This window comes from Drosophila mojavensis, unplaced genomic scaffold (assembly GCF_018153725.1).
Source record: "Drosophila mojavensis isolate 15081-1352.22 unplaced genomic scaffold, ASM1815372v1 contig_136, whole genome shotgun sequence".
In the NCBI taxonomy this organism is placed as follows: domain Eukaryota; kingdom Metazoa; phylum Arthropoda; class Insecta; order Diptera; family Drosophilidae; genus Drosophila; species Drosophila mojavensis.
Window position 1 is genome coordinate 10,892,357 of NW_025318667.1, and position 23,842 is coordinate 10,916,198.

General features: G+C 39.0%; 1 protein-coding gene across 3 annotated transcripts in view; it reads left to right on the plus strand.

The window, feature by feature from the left end:
- LOC6585183 (pneumococcal serine-rich repeat protein) overlaps window positions 1-23,842 on the plus strand; it is a 154,367-nt gene that overhangs the window by 105,901 nt on the left and 24,624 nt on the right. For all 3 annotated transcript variants that reach the window (XM_002010783.4, XM_044010641.1, XM_044010642.1), the window contains exons 3-5: window positions 5,364-5,555; window positions 5,627-7,456; window positions 8,239-8,367. In XM_002010783.4, the coding sequence (XP_002010819.3) occupies window positions 5,364-5,555; window positions 5,627-7,456; window positions 8,239-8,367 (2,151 nt within the window). The remainder of the gene's footprint in view (window positions 1-5,363; window positions 5,556-5,626; window positions 7,457-8,238; window positions 8,368-23,842) is intronic.

The window sequence follows — 23,842 nt, forward strand, 5'->3', positions numbered from 1 at the left end:
ATAAATAATTAGATGACAATAGATGTGTCTCATATGTGCTATAGATATAGTTATATACATATATAGATGTTCTATAATAGAACCGGACCTAGGACTACATATGTATGTGCATACTATAGTAGTATATGTGTATGTTTGTATATGTAACTGGAACTACATGTATATACTGCATTTATATATGCGTATCTATTTATATATACATATCTGGATAGGGCGAATGTTGAGGTGTTTCAGTTAGTATATATGTATCTATGTGAATACTATATATACTATCAAATACATAGTCTATATATAATTTATACTATAGATACAAATACTATACTAGTTCATACTATGTATACATACATGCATATACTATATAGTATTTATATGTTATACAACATACAGTATTATATCTAGTATATATACTGTACTATACTATATATTGTATATACTAAAACAGACTCACGCTGCGGCGCTGTTGCAAAAGGTTAACATTTCTATTAAGGCCACTCCCTGATGGTTGTTGTTCTGGTTGTTGTTGTTGCTGTTGTTGTTGTTGCTGTTGTTGTTGTTGCTGCTGCTGCTTGACCACCCATCAGCGCTGAGTTGGGTCGCCAAAAACACTGCGGCGAAATATGCAAATTATAATGTTAGCATATCGCCTGCGCGCTTTATATATGTAGATGTAGATGTATATGTAGATGTATAAAGGTGCCTAGATTTACCTGAGTTGTTGTTGCTGGAATTTAACATTTGCCGCTGGCAGTGCCCATCTCATTGTTGTTGTTGTTGTTGGTTTGCCATTTGCTATTTTGTTGTGTGCTGCACAGCACAAAGGCAACGTGCAACTTGCAACATGCAGCGCTGCCAAGTGCAACACAGTCGCTGGCTCTTCCTACCCCCGCCCCCACCAACTGTCTTTGTCTCTCTCTCTCTCTCTCCCTCTCTCTCTCTCTCTCTGCTTTTATGTCTTAATATAATTTAAGCTGCAGCTGCAACAGTTTGCTGCGCTACTGCTGCATCGCTGCACCCACCTTGTGGCACGCCTACACTGACGGCGCCTTACTCCCGTCCCACCTGCCGCCTGCGCCGCTGACGCCCCGCCCCCTCAATCGCCCGGGGCTAATCCGCACAATTTGCGGCTGTGCCAAAAGATTGTGATTACGTTCAATTTCAGATTTCCCCTCGGCTCGCTTTGCTATTATTATTGGCATTATCATTATTATTACTATTATTCTTATTGTCATTATTATTATTATTATTATTATTATCATATTTTGTTTATATTCCCATATTCGGTTTCCCTTTCGTTTTCCCTTTCGTTTCTCCCGCACTCTCGTAATGTGCGCAAATTTCTATAATTTGCATTGGGGCCGGTTCTAGTCGGGCGAATTCTCCTGCCATAATTATAGCAAAAATTATGGCACAGATTATGGCCTATTTGGTTTTATTGATTTTGCAGCGACGTGCCGTTGCTATAAACACAGTTCTATGCTCCTTGAATGATTAGACTCATTCGATCCGAATTGTTCCGTTAGGTTGGATTGTGCTGCAAGTGTTGCTGAGTGTAGATATCTGCTACTATTATTACTTGCTACTACTATTTGATTTCATGCTGATAAGAAGCAGGAGAGTAGTAGAAGTAGTAGTAGACTCAACTATTTAGTACTATTTGCAACTATGCGCTGGACACTTTTACAATATGTCAGTATCTACTACTATTTGCCATAAGCTACTACACAAGTGTTTTTCAAACTACCAATATCTACGACTATTTGTTATTAACTATTATTAATCACTATCAGCTACGCTTTTACTATACAATACTAAATGCTACTACTATCTCTTCTAGGCTTTAGTATTAAAGAAAAAGGAGAAGCAAAAGTAGTAGTACCTATTACTTACTACTATTTGCAACTATGTAGAACTATTTAGAGCTACTACTGCTACTGCTACTACTACCACTATTAGAACTACTGCTACGACTACTACTACTACCACTATTAGAACTACTGCTACGACTACTACTACTACTACGACTATTAGAACTACTGCTGCTACTACGACTACTACTACTACTACGACTATTAGAACTACTGCTGCTACTACGACTACTACTACTACTACTACTACGACTATTAGAACTACTGCTACTACTACTACTACTACTACTACTACTACTACTACTAATACTACTACTACTACTACTACTACTACTACTACTACTACTACTACTACTACTACTACTACTACTACTACTACTACTACTACTACTACTACTGCTACAACTGCTACTACTATTACTACTACTACTGCTACTACTGCTACTGCTACTACTATTACTACAACTACTATTACTACTATTTTTCACTGTTTTCCCTTTTTTCTATTCCCTCTAGGCATAGCACTACATATCCTACTAATTTTTTCTGTTATATGGTACTACTAAGCATACAAATACTTACTTAGTACTATCAACTCCTCTCTACTATTATTTACTACTACTACCAAAACTAGTACTACTACTATTTTCTTTACTACTATTTTCTACTATATATGTATGCCCTTATAACTATATACTACCCTTTTCTACCTGCTTCTTAGTCAACTGCTGAGTCACTTAACCACTACTCTTTATAAATATTTGCTACTACTAACTCCTTTTCTCTATTACTACACTATACATATATATATATATTTATCAGTCATGTATACAGATATACATATATATTCTCATTGATTGGTCCGGCGCATTGCTTTGGCTAATTGGCGGCGCTGCCCTTGAAACAGTTGCTGCTGCGGTGGCTGTTGCTGCTGTTGCTGCTGTTGGTCGCATTGATTTATAGCCTTGGCAGTAGTAGCTGTTTCGGTTGTAGTTCCTGAACCAGTTGCGGTTCCAGTTCATTTGGCTGGCTCGAACGTGCCGCTCCGAGGCGTTGGCTGCCTTTTGTAATTTCATTTAAATTTGTTGACGATTTATATGGACCGCAATGGGAAAGTGTGGCAACGCCCACAATGGAGCACGCAATCTCAATACGAGAGGATCGCCTCCCGCTCTCCCGCTCTCTCTCTCTCTCGCTAGCACCTGGCTGCTGCGTGCTTTAATCTATGGCAATTTATGTTGTTGACTATTTGGCTGCAAATTACATGCAACATTTTCTAACTGCGCCTGGCGTTAGAAATCAAAGCCTTTGGCGTTCATTAGCTTTGGGGGCGTTATGCCCGCAATGTTAATAATAACAGCAGCAGCAGCATGTCGACAGCGACAGCGGCAGCGACGCCAGCAGCGACGTCGACAGCGGCGTTCAATTAAAAGTGTTGGCAATTTGCCACGCCTGGACAGTGCCGCCTCCTGCTCCTGCTGCTGCTCCTGCTGTTGCACCGGCTGCTGCTGCTGCTGCTTCTCCAGCAACTGTTGCTGCTGCTGTTGTCTGTTGTAATCAGGAAATTCGATTTTCTTAATGCCAGACGCGCAGACTTTGCTGCTGCTGCTGCTGCTGCTGCTGCTTCTCCTCTACTATATAGTATGTATATATACATAGTTAGTATATATATGTATATCGAGGCAAACGGGTCCACTAATATGCGCGTGAATTTATTAGCGCTCATTTTGGTTGCGGCCTTTTGCATTTGGGGGCGTGAGCGCGCCGATTGCATTTTTTTAAATAAATTCTAGTGCAAACGGGGCGCGTGACAGCCACAGACTGGATGCAGTCCCGAGCCGAGCCGGGCCGGGCCGGGCCGGGCCAAGCCAAGCCAAGTCTGGCCAGCATCTGCCCGAAACGTGGCCAATAGCCAAAAGCTCATTAGGCAGTCGGCCCGAATCGCGTAGATGCGAAATGCCAAGCCGACGCCTTTTCAATTTGCCAAGCCATGAAAATTTACAACATGTTGCCATCTCCCTCTCCCTCTCCCTTTCTCTCTCTGCTCTATCTATCCCTCTCTCTTCAGCTGGCAGTGCATTGCATACCCCAAGGCGTGCAAGCGCACATAAAAATCGACAGATATGCTGCGGCCAGCAACAACAGTTGCTGCTGCAGTTGTTGTTGTTGTTGCTGCTGCAGTTGCTGCTGCAGTTGTTGTTGTTGTTGTTGTTGCTCCCATTCCAGTTGCGCTGGCAGCGCATTGTCATTCGTGGCGTGTTCACGCCTTGACGCCCGCAGCAATCGCCAGCCAGTTGACCACTTGCAACAGTTGCCACAGTTGCCACAGTTGCTGTGCAACATCTTCAAAGTGAAGCCGATGCCCCACGCTGATCGTAAATCTAATAAATGCAGCGCACCTCGCCTCTACCTCTAGCTCTACCTCTCTCTTTCTTTACCTACGTCTCTACTCCTCTCTCCCGCTCGTTGCTTTCTAATGTTCAATCGATATATTTTATCGATTAGCGCTCCAGCTCGAAGCATCATTTTAGCGTTTGCTTTCAATTCATTCGCATTTCCAAGTTTATGAACTTCGATTTCATAAATTTCAATAAACGTTCGTTGGGAATTTATTTAATAGAAATTTCATGGATAAGGCATAAAATTTAGTTAGTTATAGTTAGTTATAGATATAGATATAGATATAGATATAGATATAGATATAGATATAGATATAGATATAGATATAGATATAGATATAGATATAGATATAGATATAGATATAGATATAGATATAGATATAGATATAGATATAGATATAGATATAGATATAGATATAGATATAGATATAGATATAGATATAGATATAGATATAGATATAGATATAGATATAGATATAGATATAGATATAGATATAGATATAGATATAGATATAGATATAGATATAGATATAGATATAGATATAGATATAGATATAGATATAGATATAGATATAGATATAGATATAGATATAGATATAGATATAGATATAGATATAGATATAGATATAGATATAGATATAGATATAGATATAGATATAGATATAGATATAGATATAGATATAGATATAGATATAGATATAGATATAGATATAGATATAGATATAGATATAGATATAGATATAGATATAGATATAGATATAGATATAGATATAGATATAGATATAGATATAGATATAGATATAGATATAGATATAGATATAGATATAGATATAGATATAGATATAGATATAGATATAGATATAGATATAGATATAGATATAGATATAGATATAGATATAGATATAGATATAGATATAGATATAGATATAGATATAGATATAGATATAGATATAGATATAGATATAGATATAGATATAGATATATAGATATAGATATTCTTATTCTTATCAATATTCTTATCAATATACTAATCAATCCTTAACATGAACTTTAACATGCAGTTAGTTTGACAAGTGCCTTTTACGCTTATCCATTGCAGGTGGTGCTGTCGGCCTGCTCCTCGTATTTCCAGAGCCTGTTTCTGCAGCACTCCGATCCACATCCAATTGTGATACTGAAGGACGTCCGTTTTGCCGAGCTGCAAACTCTAGTTGAATTCATGTACAAGGGCGAGGTGAACGTGCAATATTGTCAGTTGCCAGCGCTGCTCAAGACAGCCGAATCACTCAAGGTAAATGAATGCGAATGCGAGTGCAATACGAATGAATTCTAACTCTCTCTCTCTCTCTCTCTCTTTGGCAGGTTAAGGGCCTAGCCGAGATGACAAATCAGAATACGACGCTGCGGGAGCCCGAGCGGGAGCCGGATCGCTTGCGTCCCCATTCGCAGGCCAGCGGCGGCAGCGCCGGCGCCAGCAAGGCGGCCGACAGTCCACTGGACGCAGCAGCAGCAGCAGCAGCAGCAGCGGCAGCGGCAGCGTCAGCTCCCAGCTCTTCAACAGCCACGACAGCAGCAGCAACAGTGACAGCAGCTGCAACGACAACAACAACATCAGCGGCAGCAGCAGCAGCGGCAGCGGCGGATAATATAGCGACAACAGCTGCTGGCAGCAGTAAAACAGCAGCAACAGAAACGACAACAGCAGCGACAACAACAGCAACAAGCACAGCAACAGCAACAACAACAACAGCAGCAGCAGCAGCAGCAGCAGCAGCAGCAACAACGTCAGCGTCAGCTGCAGCTGAGGCGTCAGCAGCGACGTCCGCGGCGTCGAAACGTGAAGCCAGCGAACGCTGCAGTCCGACGCCGCCGCCGCCCAAGCGACCAGCGAGCAGCAGCACGACAGCCATTGAGCTGCTGGAGGATGAGGACGAGGATGACGATGATGAGGCGGAGGAGCTGCTGGAGGAGGAGGACGATGAGCTGCTGGAGGAGCTGGAGGAGGAGGAGGAGGATGCATCAATGCCGCTAGATCTCTATCAAAGACCCGCCGCCGTCGTTGTCACAGCTGCGTCCGCTGAGCCACATGCCGTGCTGCCAGAGAGCTCAACGAGCAGCAGCCACAACAACAACAACAACAACAACAACAATAGCAACAACAACAATGGCAGCAGCAATAACAACAATGGCAGCAGCAACAACAACAACAGCAGCAGCAATAACAATAATAACAACAACAGCAGCAGCAGCAACAACACCAACACCAACAACAACAGCAGCAGCAACAACCAAATGAAAGCCACATGCTCCTCCTCAAGGGTCGCCTCGCCCAGCGGCAGCAACGGCAACGATTGCCGTGGCAGCGGCACGCCGGAGCCGAGCAGCCGTGTCGTGGCCGTCGACATCGATGACGACGATGAGGACGAGCTGGACGATCACGACATGACCGATGTGGATGACCATGTCATCGTTGTCCATCGGACGGCAGCAGCAGCCGCGGCAGCCGCAGCGCGCGACATTGCGCAACGAATCGCGCATCAGAGCGCGCGGCGGGCACAGAACGCGAACGATGAGGATGACGACGATGATTATGATGATGAGGACGATGATCGGCAGGAGCCAGCATCGTCGACGGCAGCCGCAGCAGCAGCAGCAGCAGCCGCCGCAGCAGCCGCAGCGGCCGCCGTGGCAGCGCATGAATCGCAGCTGCACTCGCCCAGCGCTGACGGCGAACTGCAGCCGAAGAAGGAGGTGATCGACGACGACTACGACGACGAGATGGATCTGGATGACGACGACGAGGCGGACAACAGCAGCAACGAGATGGGGCTCAACATGAAGATGAGCAGCGGCGGTGTCGATCTCTCTACGGGCTCAACCGTTATACCATCACCGCTAATCTCGATGCCCTCGTCGTCGTCCGCTGCCGCAGCGGCCGCAGCCGCAGCAGCAGCCGCCGCTGCCATGGAATCAGCTCGCTCCACACCTGGCGGCGGTGGCGGTGGCGGTGGCGGTGGCGGTGCCGGTGGCAATGCCGTCGCCTCCGATCTGAGTCTGTCAATGTCGCAATCCGGACGCCCCTCGTCGCGTTCATCGCGCGACGGCAGCAGCGCCGCTGCCGATGGACGCTCCAGCAGCCTATTGAATCCCGGCAACGTGTCCGGTCTCTTGCCAGTGCAATCGGTGCCATTGGTAAGTCTCTAATCCCTAACGCCATACCATAGAGTCCTAAAGGCTTGACAGTGTGGGAAAGTCGGAAAATTTCCGGCGTATATGTGAAAACAAAGGCAGAAGGAAAGTGATACATAGAATAGGACGGGATAAACGCTTATGCATAGACTGATTAGTTAGGGCTGATAATCTTGCCGATAAATATGTTCCGGCGGCTATTGAAGTTATCGATAACAGGTGGATTTCCGTTATATATGCCATTTAATTAGTGGATGATACGCTGAAAGTTGTTTAGAAGAAATCTCGATACGCTATCGTGCCATTAGAATCAGCTTGATTATATCTAGCATATCGTCAATTACAGTAGAATCCCGTTATAGCGACTCAGCTTATAGCACCGTACGGTTATTGTGACGAAAATTCTGGTCTCAAGACAAACTTATATGAGCGAAATTGGATAGTTATAGCGTCTTCCGGGTATAGTGACAGACCCTTGAGCGTCGTTATAGCCGAATTCTACTCTATTTGGTTAATTTTTATTCATTTGCTGACTTTAGCAAAATGTTAACAAAATAATGTTAAGTGTAAACTTCTGTTATTCTTAAGACTGAAAAGCAGCTAAAGTTAACGGCAAAGAAAGTTTTGAAGACTTTAACATTGAGTTTACATTGAGTTAACATAGTTAGCAGAATTTCAGATGGATTGCATAGCTAGTCGCTCTGTTTCTTCTTTTCTCTATCTTCATCTCTCTCTCTCTATCTCTTGGCAAGACTTTTTAATAACATTCCCTTCCACACTTGCAGAGCCTCAAGAAAGAGATCGATTGCAGTGAGGATGATAACAGCAGTCACAGTAGACACATGCAACCGCGTTCGGCATCAGCTGGCGGCGGACTGGGCGGCGATTTGGATTATCGCGCCTCGCACGAATCGGTAAGTCGCAAATCTCCAGCAAATACTCCCAGCCGTACCCAAAGTCCACCCAATACCCCCCGTCAAAAAGCAAATACCCTCCACAGTCAGTGCCAAGTGCCCCTCCTCCCCCCAGAACATTTGATAATCCGTTAACCTGTTCCAAGTCCATTCAGTGAATGCTTTTGCTGCTTCGATAGGTCTTCAAACAAAATAATATACATATATATATATAAACGAATTCGAATCGAGAAACTCTCTCACACACTCTCCTTCTCTCTTTCTCTATCCTTCTCGCTCAGAGATTTCTCTGAGCATGTCAAGTTGACCCAGTCATTCAGATAGAATGCTAACTATACCTCTCTATAGCAAATACGTATTTAAATACATCATACAATATGGCTACACGCCTCATCTCTCTCTCTCTCTCTCTCTATCTGTCTCTCTCTCTCTCACTCTATTTCTTTCTATCTCTCTTTCTCACTCTCACTCTCTCTCTCCCTCTCTTTTACACACTTTCTATCTTTTGATTGCGCCCAATTCAATGCTCCAAACCCTAGTTCAAATTATAATTTCAACACAATATTCCGTATACGCCCCTCTCTCGCTCTCTCTCTCTCTCTCTCTCTTTGTCTGTCGTTTATATACCTGCCATTTATATACATTGCATATTTATATATATATATCTCTCTCTTAATATTATATATATTATATATAACAATAATTAAAAAAAAAAAAAACAAAACCAAATCTAAGCAAAGAAAACAAATCAAAACTCAACACATGTTTTTGCTCTTCGTCGTGTTCTTTGTCTATGAATTGTATATATATATCTACATATATATATATGTATAATAATGTTTATATATGTATATGTATATATAGTTATATATATATATATATATATATATATATATATATATATATACACATATATATATGCATATGCATATATACATATATATATTTTTTTAATCTCCATACATAATCAATATTTATATACATATATACACACACACAATTTAATATATACATATATAGCTATATATATATATATATATACGTTTTATTTATTATATATATGTATATGTATATATACAAAAAGTATTTTGGATAAACAAAAAATACCAAAAATATACCATATAATAATCTGATCTATTATATATGTATATTTGAATATATATACACATAAATATATACATATATATTTTACTTATTTATTCTTCTTTTCAACTCTTTGTTGTTGTTGTTGTTGTTGTTCCATGTTGTAGTGCGCTCTCTTTCTATCTTTACAAAACAGAAATCACTCGTATTTTTGTCTATACGTATTGCTATCTCTATCACACATGCACACATACATATACTCCCCCACTTTGCATACTTATATATATATATACTATATTGTAAACACTCTGTGCAATAAGTTTTCGCACAGTAAAATGACATTTCTCTTTATCTAGCTCCCTACGCCCCTCACTCTCGCTCTCTCTTTCTCTCTCTCTCTACCTCTCTCCCTCCCTCTTTTGTGTTTCAGCTTAGTTTGCATTGGTTTCTAATGTTGTTTTTTGTGCGGCCAGCGGATTTTGTTACTTCACACACACACACACACACAGTGGCAAAACATTGCTATTGCAATTTCCGCTTGCAATTCGCTTTTTTCACCATTTTTTTCTAGCATCTTTTTGTTTTATTTGTTTTTAGCATTTTTAGCCTGACCATTTTTTATTTATTTGCTGACCATGTTCGAGAGTTTGTTTTCTATTTTAATTTAATTTTTTTTTTTGTTTTTTTTTTTTTTTTTTTACTACTGCTACTGCTGCTGTTGTTGTTATTGTTCGTCGTGGCTATTGCAGTTGCATGTTTACGACACTATAATTTTCAATATGGTTAAAACGTAAGGCCGTATCTAAGCCAAAGCGTATTCGCTATTGCATATACCCTGGACAGGCTGCCTGACTGTTAAAGCTTCTCTTGAAATACTTGTCGCAATCGCAATGAGAAGCGCATAGAAAGTCGCAAATTTTCATTTGTGGGAATCGCAATACACAATAAATATAAATCAAATGAGGATTCAGAATCATTAGAGTGCATGAGAAACGCATGGAGGGGCGCCTAACAATTTATTTTCTCCATTTATGTTAAATAATAAGTAAACATGAAATAAATTTATTTTAGATTTGCGCTACATGCAATTCTGATTCAAAGCTAGCCTTACTTTAATCAATGAGACGCGCATAGAGAGGCGCTTCCATTGAAGTTTGCCACTTTCTACCCTTATGCGCAACATGAGAAGCGCATAGAAGGTCGCCTAGATACTTGCATCAGCTATAATGAAATCCTCTTTAAATTGAAATCCTCCAAATTCCCGCTACAAACTAACGTCGCTCTACAGATTAGGAAGCGCATCGAGAGTGGCCTTTGCATATTTGTCTATGTGTATTTTATATACAATATATATGTATGTATGTGTGTTTTGGTATTTCCCATTTACCAGATATTCAAATGTAAAAATTACAAAATCCTCTTCTAATTCCACAAACTAAGCTCTCTTGCACAGCATGAGAAGCGCATAGAGAGTCGGGCATATAGGGAAAGTCGCGCTGCCATTTGGCCTCATTCATTGTTTTGTCATTTCGTGTTGCAAATAGTTGTTCTTTTTCTTTTTCCTTTTCCCCCCCTATGGCCGGCCATAATTTATGACGCCGGCAACGAAACAAACGGCCTAGCGGGCCAAATGAGAAAAATGTCAGAAAACGAAGAGCGCGAAAATGCATTCGAAAATAATTAAATAAAACATTTTGCAGTTTTTCAATTTCAATATTTTCGCATTGATAAGGCGAATCCTTTGTGGCAGATTTCCCCCACTTCCCCGCTCCGTTTCCACTCTCTAGCTACATCAGATAATAATTTGGCAGCCAGTGAAAAGTACTTGAAGCGTGCATTTAGGCGCAGCGCGCACAACTGTACTTGCAATATTTAAGCAAAGCGCAGAAGGCAGCGACAGCAGCGTCGAAAAAAAAAACATCACATTTTTTAGCTTCCGGCACAAATATATTTTCACATTACGTTTTCTTCTGCTTCTTCTGATTTTCTCTTATTTTCGCGTTTGTTTCTTTTTCGACACACGCTTGGGATCCCGCTCGCCGCCTCGCTCCCTCCCCCCCTTGCTGCTAAAATGTCGCCGCTTCTGCCTTTTTAAGCGAACATTTTTTGTGAACAAGCAGCGAAAACAAAAACAAAAACAAAAAAAAACAGACGAAAAAAAATAGTCGCTGTCGTTTTTATTATATTTCTTGGCTCTGCTGCTGCGTATGCGTGTGTGCACATGTGTGTGGCGAAAGCTTTTGCCATTACTGTTTTGTGTGTGTGTGTTTGTGTGTGTTTTTGCTCGTCAACAGCGACAGCGACAACGACGACGACGACAGCGTCGACGCCAGTGCAAAGAAAAAGTACAAAACGCACTTTGTTGCAACGCTTGACGAATTTAAGCGACGCACGAAACAGCCGTCAGAGCGGAGGCGCGGGGTAGCTGGTATTGCAGTACTCATACACACACACACACATGTACAGAGGCCAACGTGTGCTGTGTGCGACCCCATGCGACACGCAACGCAACGACTGCAGCCCAATGAAGTCGACAAATGTTCGACTAGCATAACTCGAGCTGGGCGCTATGCAATGTCCTGATAACGATAATCAATTTGACAAATGCTATCGATAACTATAGCATATGTGCATTGCACATACATATGTATGTATGTAGGTAAAGTTTCGAATGTGTTCTGCTGCAACTGCAGCTGCTTAAGTCGGCAATGACCACAAAATCTTGCGTAGCGCATTCCTCACTCCCGCACACACACACACACTCGCACACAGACCCACGTGTGCAACGCACATGTGCATAAATTCAAATAAAAATTTATCTAAAAAACAAAAACCGAAAAATAAATAGCAACAAAGAAAAAAGAAAGGTAGCAGAGGCCTCGTACACACGCGGTCGCTGTCTGGAGTCGTTGTCGGACATTGACGCTGACACACGCACACAAACGCACACATGAGTGTAAATGGCTGTGCTCTTGCTCTCCATGACTCTACACCGCTTGCCACTCTCCCGCTCTTCCATTCTCTCGCTCTCCAGCTCTCCACCGCTCTTCGCCTAGCACAGCTCAGCCGCATTTGCCGCTTCATAAATACTTTTGCTTTTACACTTTCCTTTTTTTTGTTGCTGTTGTGTTTTTTTCACGTTTTACTCGCTCTTCCTCTTCATCTCTGTTTGGGCACGTCTAGAAATTATAAGAATAATAAAAATAATAACGGCAAAAAGACAACATCAGCAAGCAGCAGCAGAGAAGCAGCAACAACTTTTGCTTTCTTTTACCCTTTGCTTTCCATGCACAGACTGCAGTTGCAAACACAACCACACACATAATATATACAAAATCATACACATGCACACACACACACACACACACACATTTACACGTGCGTATTTAATTTTGAAACAAATACCTTCTTTATTTACTTGTGTGTGTTTCTATTTTTTTGTAAGCTTCGCTCGTCTGACGTTGCCTGCTCACTCACACACTCACGCTCACTTACCTTCTTGCTCGCTCTCCTGCTCCAGCTCGCTCTCCTGTTTGCTGCTCCTTCTACTTTACGTGCGCCTTCACATTTTCATTTGCCTGCTCGCCTCGTCGTCGTCGTCGTTGTTTTTGTTGCTGTTGCTTTCATGCAATTTTTTTTCCTTCTGTAGCATACCTTTAGGCCGAGGCTTAACTGTCGCTGTGCTTGCATTTTATGCAGCGTCATCGTCGTCGTCCTCGTCGCCGTCTCTACCTCCTCTCACTCTTTCTCTTCCACTCCTGCTGTTCTTGTTTAGCTGCGTATGCGTATCATATTTTTTGCGGTTTTTTGTTGTTGTTTTATTTTTTTGAGGCTCGCATAACTTTTGACTGCATTTAGGCAGCCGCATTTCAATTATAAAAAATATGAAACGACCTCCTCGCCCCGCCCCGCTCTAACGCCAACTCTTATCAATGGGGCAACTGTCAATCACATACACACACACAGCCAAAATACAACGTCGTCCAAACAAACATCTCGAAACGCAACAAATGCCAAGCGAAAATATATTGGATTCATGCATGAGTGTCTATGTGTGTGTCCGTGTGTTTATGTGCGTGTGTGTGTGTGTCTGTGTAAGCAAGCACTTTGACTCCTGCAAAACTCCACGCACATTTGTGCACGTACCCTCACGTGTCTCTCCCTCTCGCTCACTCTTCCTCATTCTCCGCAACTCTACTCGCTGAGCCTGCGCTGGCGTCGCCGCTGACTGCGCTGCCCGGGCATTGTAATCAGTCCGCCGCGTTGATTGCAAAGTTTTTCAAGTGCTTCTTTTTTTATGTGTTTTTTTTTTTTTTTTTGTATATATTTTTGTTTTGTTGCTTTGTATTTTTATTATTTTTATTTTTGGGCGCAGCACCATGCGCCACTGAATGCGTTCGCAGCGCGTGTGTTGAGGCTGGGTGATTGGTGAAGGGGGGAGGGGCCAGGTCCAACCATGGTTAACGCAATTTTTTGCGGGGAATGGAATGGCGTGGAGTGGAGTGGCTTGGCTAATAGCTCAGCATAACGGAATGTTTGCCAAGGGCTTAAAGTGGGCTTTGCCGGGCATCAAATGGTGTGATCAACATGCAACAGTCAAATGCATGCAGAAGCATGCATATACATATATCGATATATTTCTGATATATTTATCGATAAGTCGTGATTTTTTATTATGTCAATCAACTGGACTTGCATGCGTCCGACATAGAGTGAACTGCATGTAGCATATGTATAAAGGAACATATTTGAATATCGATAAATATCCAAAATTAGTTTTACCTTAAAATAGAGCTCATCAAATTGTTTTATCGAAAGCTATCGATAAGCAGTTGGACTGGTAAAACAATTTAATAAACTTTCAAGTAGTTCGTTTTGCCAGTGCCAATACCTTCTGTATATAAATATATCGATAACATTCGATAGGTACGTATAGTTTATAGCAAAATTATCAGTTTTCTGTCAACTAAATGCTATATACTGAAATCGATAATTATTGATATGCATTTCTCGATTGCTCAAGTTTTGCTGTTGCATAGCAGAAATGCATACGAAAGATAACTCAAGCAACTATGGATCGATTGCCCTTGACTCCACTGCAATATGAGTTTTAGCCAGAGGTCAGCCCTTTTTGTGGGCGTGCCAGAAGGCAAATTTACTCCGATGAGTATATCGAATGCCTCGTCAAGTTTAGATGAGCTAAAGTGTTGTTGCTTATGGCCTTTCGTTGGCTTTTCATTAACTGACTCGCTGGCATGTCTTGGCACTTGGCCAGTTGAAGTTGTTGGCCAAAAGCCTGCTTTAAGCCCGTGTGTGCGCTGCAGTGCCCCATTCCAAGTGGAGTCCAACTCCCGAACCCACGCGTGCTGCATTCAATGTCTGACTTTTGTTTGGGCTGCGCTTTTTATATTTATTTTCACATTTTCTTTTTTATTTTTGCCTTTTTTTTTTTTTTTTTTGTATCTTTCGACTACTTTAGCTGTTTGCATTTTGCCCAAGCCTTGATGTGGGTGCGTGTGTGTTGATGTGTGTGTGTGGGTGTGTGTGTGTGTGTGTGTGTATTTTATTTTTATTAAAAATCAGGCAACAGCGCAGTCCATAACAGAAACGAAATCCCCATAACCAAAACGTCAAACGGCGCACACAAAAATATATGTACATATATATGTATGAATATACATATATTAAAACAAACAAATATTACAAAACACTCCTACCACACACGCACACCCACACACACACGCATGGAGCACACGAAAGGCCGAAAAAGCGAGCGCTTAAAATATTGTTGCATACTTTCGAGCGCCCATTGCAGCTCAACATGTGCATGTGTCTAACTGTGTGTGTGTGTGTGTGTGTTATTGTTGTGTGTTTGCATTGCTCTTCTTGCCGTTGTTGCTCACAAATGCACAGCAGCAGAAGAAACAAAATAGAAAAAGGCAAAAATTATAACAATACATAATAATTTGTGCAAAAATATTACGAAAAAAAAAAAATAAAATATATATATGTATATATATTTCAAATAGTCGCTTCCGCTCTAACGGCTGCTGCACCAAAACCCACACTTCCACCCCTCTCCCAAAAAAAAAAAAAAACAGACAAAAAAATTAGTAAAGGCTGCAACCCTTTGCTATCTGCTGCCCTAACCCATGCATGTGTGTGTGTGTGTGTGTGTGTGTGTGACTGCGTGTGTGTGTGTATTTGGCTGCTCTTGCCAGATGCGTCGTATGCGTCATCTATTTGCGTCTATTTTGGCCTTCTGCAGTGGGCGCCAGAGTTGGGGCTGAGCGCAGCTGCTCAACGAGTTTCATTAAAAATGCGATTTTAATATTAAAATTCGAGTGAAGCAACAAACGTGCAGCGGCAGAGCGGACAGAGCTTTAAGTGCAACAAACAATGCCAAACAAAGCAAGAAAACTAAAAAGCAATGAGCAAGTAAAAGGAACAGAAGAGGAAGAGGGCAGTGCCCAAGGAGAAGGGACAGCGTAAAGGAAAAGGAGCCAAAGGACCTAGCCAAAAAAAAAAAAAAAAAATAATAAAATAAAATAAAAACAAAAAAATAAAGAAGACAGCTAAGTGAAGGAAAAAACGCAATTGTACAAAATGGCAATTAGATGGCCGACTAGCAAATACCCTAGCCACAGTGTAAGCCAAAGGCTGGAGAAACGAACTATATATAAATATACCGATGGCCAGAATAATGAGAAACCAAAATAAGAGAAGTGGTGGAAGAGAAAACACTATATATATCTCTATATGTGTATAGACAATGATACAAATTTCGAGAAAATGGTGTACTGAGGAGCCCAAAAACTAAACTAAACCAGATAAAACAGATACTGTATAATACACTTGACAACAAATTTGAAATCTTGGTTAGCATAAGAATAACCACAGAAAGAGGAAATTTAGAAGATCGAACTATATACAGTCGAGTCTCGATAATTTGTAGCCCGCTAAATCGATAAATCGCAACAAATTCTAACTCGATGATTTGTATTTCCCTGTAATTCGGAAAAAAACGGAGTCCCTTAGCATTTCGAATTATCGGGACTCGACTGTATATACTATTTGTACCGAAAGAGCAAAAAAAAAAAGGAAAATGGAAGCATCTAAAAAGATTAAACTATATATACTACATATATCTACTACATAACATTTCACAACAAATTCCTTGGAATCTTGGAATGAGAATAACCAGAAAAAGATAGAATCCAGAAGAATAAACTATATATATAACAGAATTGGAGGCTAGAGTATCTTGCTAAGAGAAGTACCATAATCAGAGAATGTGAAATGCCAGCAGATCAAATTATATATTATATTATATAATATATATCGTATATATTCATCATATTGCATTAGAATTAGCTTGGACTCTAGCTTAGAGTATATATTGGTGGAAGGCCGTCGACCGTCGAGCGTCGAGCGTCGAAAATTGTCGTGCCAAGAAGGCAAGAGCCCAAAAACCAAAACCAGACGCACATCGATCGATATTTGATTATTATTATGGCGACGACGAGCGAAAAGTCGCAAGACGATGACGCAGACGTTGACATGGATGGCAAAGCCTGTGGACGGCCTGTCGATGCAGCTAGGTTGGCCTGGCCTGGCCTGGCCTGGCCTGGTGTGAGTGTCCTGGACGCTGACTGACAGACGCAGCGCAGGACATTAAACGGAATGAGTGGGCGAGAAGCTAGAGAGACTTTAGCCAGGCAGTCGAACTGACGTCGCTTGTCGCATGTCGCTTGTCGGCCGTCTGTCCCTTTGTCGTCTGCTGGCGCTGTTAATGATTCCATTAGCCAAAAAGGTGGCGCGTTGAACTTGCAACAGTTCAACGACATAGCGCCAAATGATGCTGCCACTTCGCTTCGATTGCAAAACAATTGCAGGCATATACATACATACATATGTATATAGCTTGGTTCAAGATGCGAATGCGCTAGCTGGGCTAATACGCTGGCCCAGCCCACTGTGGCCAGCTGTGTGTAATGCAAATTGGCTCTTTGACCGCACACACACACACACACACACACACTCACACACACATGCATGGAGAGAGTGAAACATGTTGTTGTGACCCACATTGCTGCCGCAGCCTTATTGAATAATAAGCCGCATTTCGTTTGTGGCGACAAGCGCGCCGCACCGCAATTTGCCTAATGGAAAGCGACTTTGGCACCAGGAATAGGAAAAAGAAAAAATGGAAAAGTAAAGGAAAAGCAAAATTGAAAAAAGGTCGCCCAAAAGGCAAATCACGCAACATGGCCACATCATACAGATATATATGCTATATGTGCATATTGAGTGGTTGTTCCTGTTGCTGTTGCTGTTGTTGTTGTTGCTGCTTGCTTTTCTAAGTCAGTGGTGCAGTGGTGCCTCGACTGGCCACGGATTGAATATGCAGTTGGACACATTAAAGAATTCAATCTAGATTTCCTAATTCAATTCGTATTCATTGCAATTGATTGTGCAGCGATATTTATCGATAATTCAATGGAGTACAAACTTAATTCTAGCCCAATTAATGTTCCGCCAAATCAATTTTGTTCAGAGCTCTATAGTCGCCTTGATTGTGTCGAAGATAGTCGGTTCGATCTATGCCTCGCTAGAAAATATACTGCTATATCGATATTTATCGATAGCTAATCGATTCTTCATTTTACTTCTTAAAAGGGCGCACTGGAATCCCATCGATACTTTTTTTTAGACTTCACTCTAAGGCTCGTCTACATTTATAGAATATATATACACGCATAATACAAAGCTGAATGTTTCTAGTCAATTTTTGGTTCTCCTAGATATTATTCCTTCTCTATATTTCTGAACTAGTTATTTTTTGCCATGAGTTTTGTTGTTTTCTGTTTGGGCTTACTTGGCGTAGATCTCTCTTAACTTTCTCTAATTTTTCGAAGCTCTTCCTCTTCACTCTTCACTTTAAAGTTGATCCCAATTCCCAACTTTTTCTCTATGAGTTTACACACTTATTTTTATATTTTCTTAACAATACACACACAAACACACACACACTCCCACACACCCCCACACACATCTATATATTTATATATGTATATATAAGCTTTGACTTTCTTCTAACACTTATTGCAACTCGTAGCCTTCACACTTGCCTCTGTATACCATATCATATTCTAGTAATTTTTGCATGTTTTGTACTATTTCTTAGCTTAAGTATAATCATAAAAAAAAATAACAAAAATACCAAAAGAAAATACACAAAAAATTACATAATTCCACACTTAGATTTTGCGCTTTATAAAAAAAAAAAAAAAAAAAAAAAAAAAAAAACCGTATAAAACCAAAAACCCCTAAAAAAGAAACGAAAAAAAATTAATCAAAATTCAAAAAACGAAAACCAAAATTCAAAATGAAAAGAAAATTGAACCCAATTTGACTGCACATAAAATTTGGACCATTCCCGAGCTGAGAAAAATCCCAAAAATTTGAATTGAAATTTTTGCTTTTATACACACAATTTCCATGCCGCAAGGCGATTTCCAATCGATAATTTAGCATATGTTTCACTAGTGGAATATTTTTTGTTTCTTTCTTCTTGATTTGTTTATTAATTTGAAATACTTTGAATATATTTAATACTAATGTACTATATACTAATGTATGTGACTTTTTGCTACTTAACTTGCTCTCTTTGTCTTACACGCTCTCTCTGTGTCTCTCTCTCTCTCTCTCTCTCTGTCTATCTCTATCTGTATCTACCTATCAATCTATCTATCTATCTCTCTCTGTCTCTATCTCTCGCTGTTTAATTAACTATCAACTAAAAATATTTCAATGTGTCAAACTGTGTGTTGTGCTTTTACATACTCTATAATAATAATAATCAAAAAAAAAAAAAAAAAATCAAGACAAAAAAACAGAATGAAGAAGAAGTAGATATTTGATATTAGTATACTCAAATTTTATCAATTCAAGCTAAAAAACAAGAGGGGTCCAGTAAAAAACCAAACATGTTCCCTGAACGTTGTGCAATTAACAGAAAAAAAGAAAAAAAAATAGAAAGAAAAGAAAAAGAAAAAAAAAACTATAAATATTATCTATAAAAATGCATTAATTATAAACAACAAAAAATATATCGTACTAAAGCGCTTTTGGTGTTTTTTAAGTTATATAATAAAAAGAAAACAAAACAAAAATCAACGAAAATATAAAGAAAAGAAGAAAAAACAAAAAAGAAAAGAAAATCTAAAATCTAAACTCAAATTAACAACATTGATGCTATACACATACACACGTACACCTACACACACACACACACACACTGCCACACACACCTACACTCGTTTACATATATAAAATATGTATTTTTTTTTCTGATATATCTATGTATTATCTAAATGTGGAACGCTTTTACATAAATCGTTCGTTCGTTGTTCGTTTATGTAAATGGTAAATGTGTGTGTTCTATTTTTCCATAAGCTAAATGTATTTATTTTTTTCGTTATATACTCTATGTGACATTTTCAATAATACATATTTATATATATGTATGTATTGTCTGTATGTATGTATGTATGTCTCTATGTATGTTTACTGTATATGATTTTCATTGTCTTAGATTATCATTTTACAATGTTCAATGAATTGCATTCGTATTAGTACAACTATTATTCAAAACTATCTAAACAAAACAATTGCCATCATCTTACAGAGGATCAGGTGAGCTAGTAATTGTGAAGATGCTAACGAGACAGCAAAATCGGACGGAATTAGCAAGAAAATGAGAGTGACTTGTCGACTTGTCTCGACTTGTCGAAACGAGTAGGAAAGTGACGAGACTAACCTAACCGGAATGCCAAGAGATCGGACAGAGCAACGAGTAGTGTGACTCTAGCATCTATGAGTAACGAGTGACGAGGCAAAGCTAAATGACGAGTAGCGAGACTCAAGAAGCGAGTCTTATGAGAGACGAGACTAAGCCGACCGAGATTACTGAATAAAGGTAACGAGTATCGAGTCTTTAGGTGTTGCGAAAAGTAACGAGATGTAGGCTTAGATATTGAAACATTGAAAAGTAACGTGTAGCGAGTATTAGAGCGACGAGTGGCGCGTATAGAGACACAGATACTGAAGAAACGAGCGACTAGGTCTAGCACGACGTATAGATCTAACTTGAAGCATAGAGGCTCTATTGATTATGAAACTAGTAAAAGTAACGAGTAGCGAGAACTGAGTAATAGAGCGACGAGTGACGCGTATAGAGACACTAATACTGGAGTAACAAGCGACTAGGTCTAGCACGATGTTTAGATGTAAGTTGAAAGATAGAGATTGTAATGATTATAAAACTAGTAAAAGTAACGAGGAGCAAGACTTTAGACGAGACAACTGAACGAGTGAAAAGACACAGATATGGAAAGCAACGAGTAGACTACAATGGTAAATAAAATCAAGTCTCGAGAATTGCCAAAACGCACTTCAAATAGTAACGAATATCGATAATAAGCTAAACAAAAGACGTGACTGATAATAGGTAAATGGACAGAAGAATGCTGAGAGGAGCGACGAGTGGGCATAGACGAGGCAAACGTATGAGAGCTGAAGTAGCGAGTACGAAACTTATTGGGAAACGAGAGAATCAAGCATTCGTCCACAATTGAGAATTCTCGTCAAGTAGCGAGCAAAGGGTAGGCTAGTTGGACAAAATTGAGATTTGGGCAGCTAGAGGACATTCTGAAATTGTTTAAAGCTGTTATTTAGTTGGCTTCTTTAAGCTTTAGTTTCCTGTTAAGGATTTCATTGAATTTTAGTTATTGGTTGATTTTTGGTTTTTTCCTATTTTGCACTCAGCGTTGTGGGATTTATTTCCAGGGATTTGTCTCAGCTTAAAACAGTGTTTCCATATTTTTCACTTTTATTTTTGAGAGCGTGTGCGTGCGAACGCGTGTGTGTGTGTGTGCGTGTGTTTGTTGTATTTTACTTGTTGATGTTTTTTATACCTCGATGTTGTTCAAGAACGTTATTCATTTTTATTTTGTCTCTCTCTAACTCTATCTCTCTCTCTCTATCTCTATCTATCTGTCTATCTGTCTAAATAACTATCTGTCTATTACGTTTTTTTCTAACTGTCTATCTCTATATATATCTCTCTCTCTCTCTCTCTCTCTCTCTCTCTCTATCTGTTTATCTGCCTAACTCTTTTTAACAACTATGCTCTGTCTGTTTTATAAAATATATATTTACTATATACTCGTATATATACATAATATATGCCCTTGTGCCATATATCATCTATTGCTGTTGTACTCCACAAAAGGTATTTAAGACTAAGTTTCGAATTTGAATTCGCGTGGGCCGCCAGTGTTACCAGATGTGCTGACAACGGACGAATTCCGGACAGAATATGTTATTGTGACTCGTTTCTATGTGGCATATTTATGTATATGTATAAGTCAACAGATCTGTCTATTACTCTAGGTATTTCACTGTTTTCATATATATATATATATAAATATATATCTATATATAGGGCTATATATATGTTTATATATATACATATATCACTTATGTATTAGTTCATGTATTAACGACTGTATTAACGACTACTATCTATGTATGTATATTCATCTCTAGTCGAGCCTATTTTTGTAACGCGTCTGGCATTGCCAACAGCGAATCGTACTACATAGGCGTTGCCAGCTTTCACTATAGAGTCGGACGGCGTTGCCAGCTGCCTTGAATGATCATAACATATGGATCTAGTCTCTGATTGCCGTCTCCCAAAACACCCCGAAAGCGCCCAATTGTTTCTCAAAACGTTTTCCTTCCCTTCCGAAAGTTGAGCTGTGACTGTACTTTGTTGTTCTCCACTTGGCCACTTGATGAGTTTGATGCCTTCTTTGATTTCACATTCCCAATAATTTTCTTATGTTTTTTGTTTTTGTTTACGATCTAGTCAAGAAGTTGATCTACGTTTTTTGCAAATCAAATTTTAGTTCTATTTTTTTTTTGTTTTTTTTTTTTAAAGTTCAGTTTTCAATTATTCAGAGAAGTGAAATCTAAAACCAAATTCGAATTCTCATTCCCATTTTCGGTATGTCTGCAGGAAAAAAAAAAAAACAAAAACAAAAGGAGGAAAACTTCTTGGAAAATACTTTTTGAATTTGACATTTTCAATTGTTTTTTTATTTTTGATTTAATCTTCAAAATTTCGAAAACAAAAAAGAACACGATTTGGCCTGAGAAATGAAACAAGAAGAATAAAAGCTGCGAAGCTGCTGAGTTTTCTGTTTTCTACTGTTTTCAAAAACTGTTGTATGTTTATTTTATTTTATTAATATATATTTTTGGACAAATTGTTTATTAATTGTACTTGATTTTTTTTCAAAATTTCTTATAAGCATTTATGATTTATTATAATTATTTTAAAAACCAAAAACAAAATTTTGACGCAAAAATTGGCAAAAACAAACAAGTTTTTCATTGATTCGTGTTTTTTTTCCTAGTAACTTTTCTACTGTTATTAAATTAATTATTTTGTTGTTGTTAAATTTTGTTTTGTTTTATTTCTTTTTTGGTTTTGAGCAACAAAAAGTTAAAAAGCAAAGAAGAAGTGGGCAAAGTACGTTAAATGTCAGAATCGAACTCAATTTCATATTTGAAATCTTTTGAAAATATTTTCGTTTTGTTTTTTCGATTTTTTGCCAAAGCAAAATTTTGTTCATGATTTAAAAGAACTAGTTCCGCGCACCGCTAAGCGTTACTCAATTCAACCAAAATTACCGAGAAAAGCGAATGCTCGCGAAAAATTAACGAAGTTGCAAAATGCAGCTCGTGAAATTTAAGTTTAATCATTTTTGTACAAATAAGTTAACAAAAATAATAATATAAATTATGTTAAAAAAAAAAAAACAAACAAAAAGAAAAATATATATGTAAAACCAAAAACCAAAAGTCAAACCAAATGAAATAAAACCAAAAACCAAAACAAAATAAAATGAAACAAAATCAAACAAAAAACCAAAAAAACAAACCAAAAACAAAAACAAATCCTAACGTACGATTATGCGACGTTTTTCGAACAACGCCCAAACAAAAATCGAAATTCAACTTCTTGAAAGCAAAAGACAAAAACAAAAACTATACATATATATATTATATATATATGTATATGAACCGAAATTCTAGAAATGCAAATAACTTACAAAAAACCAAAAAGAAAAAAAAAGGAAGAAGCAAAATTCAATGAAAGAATATAAAGCAAAAGCAGTTATAGATAATAAACAACTACAACAAAATACACAACGAAAGACATGCTGAATACCCCCCTCTTGTTTTTTACTGGCAACACGAGTATATAAATATATATCTATATTTATTTATATTATATATATATATATATATATATTTATAT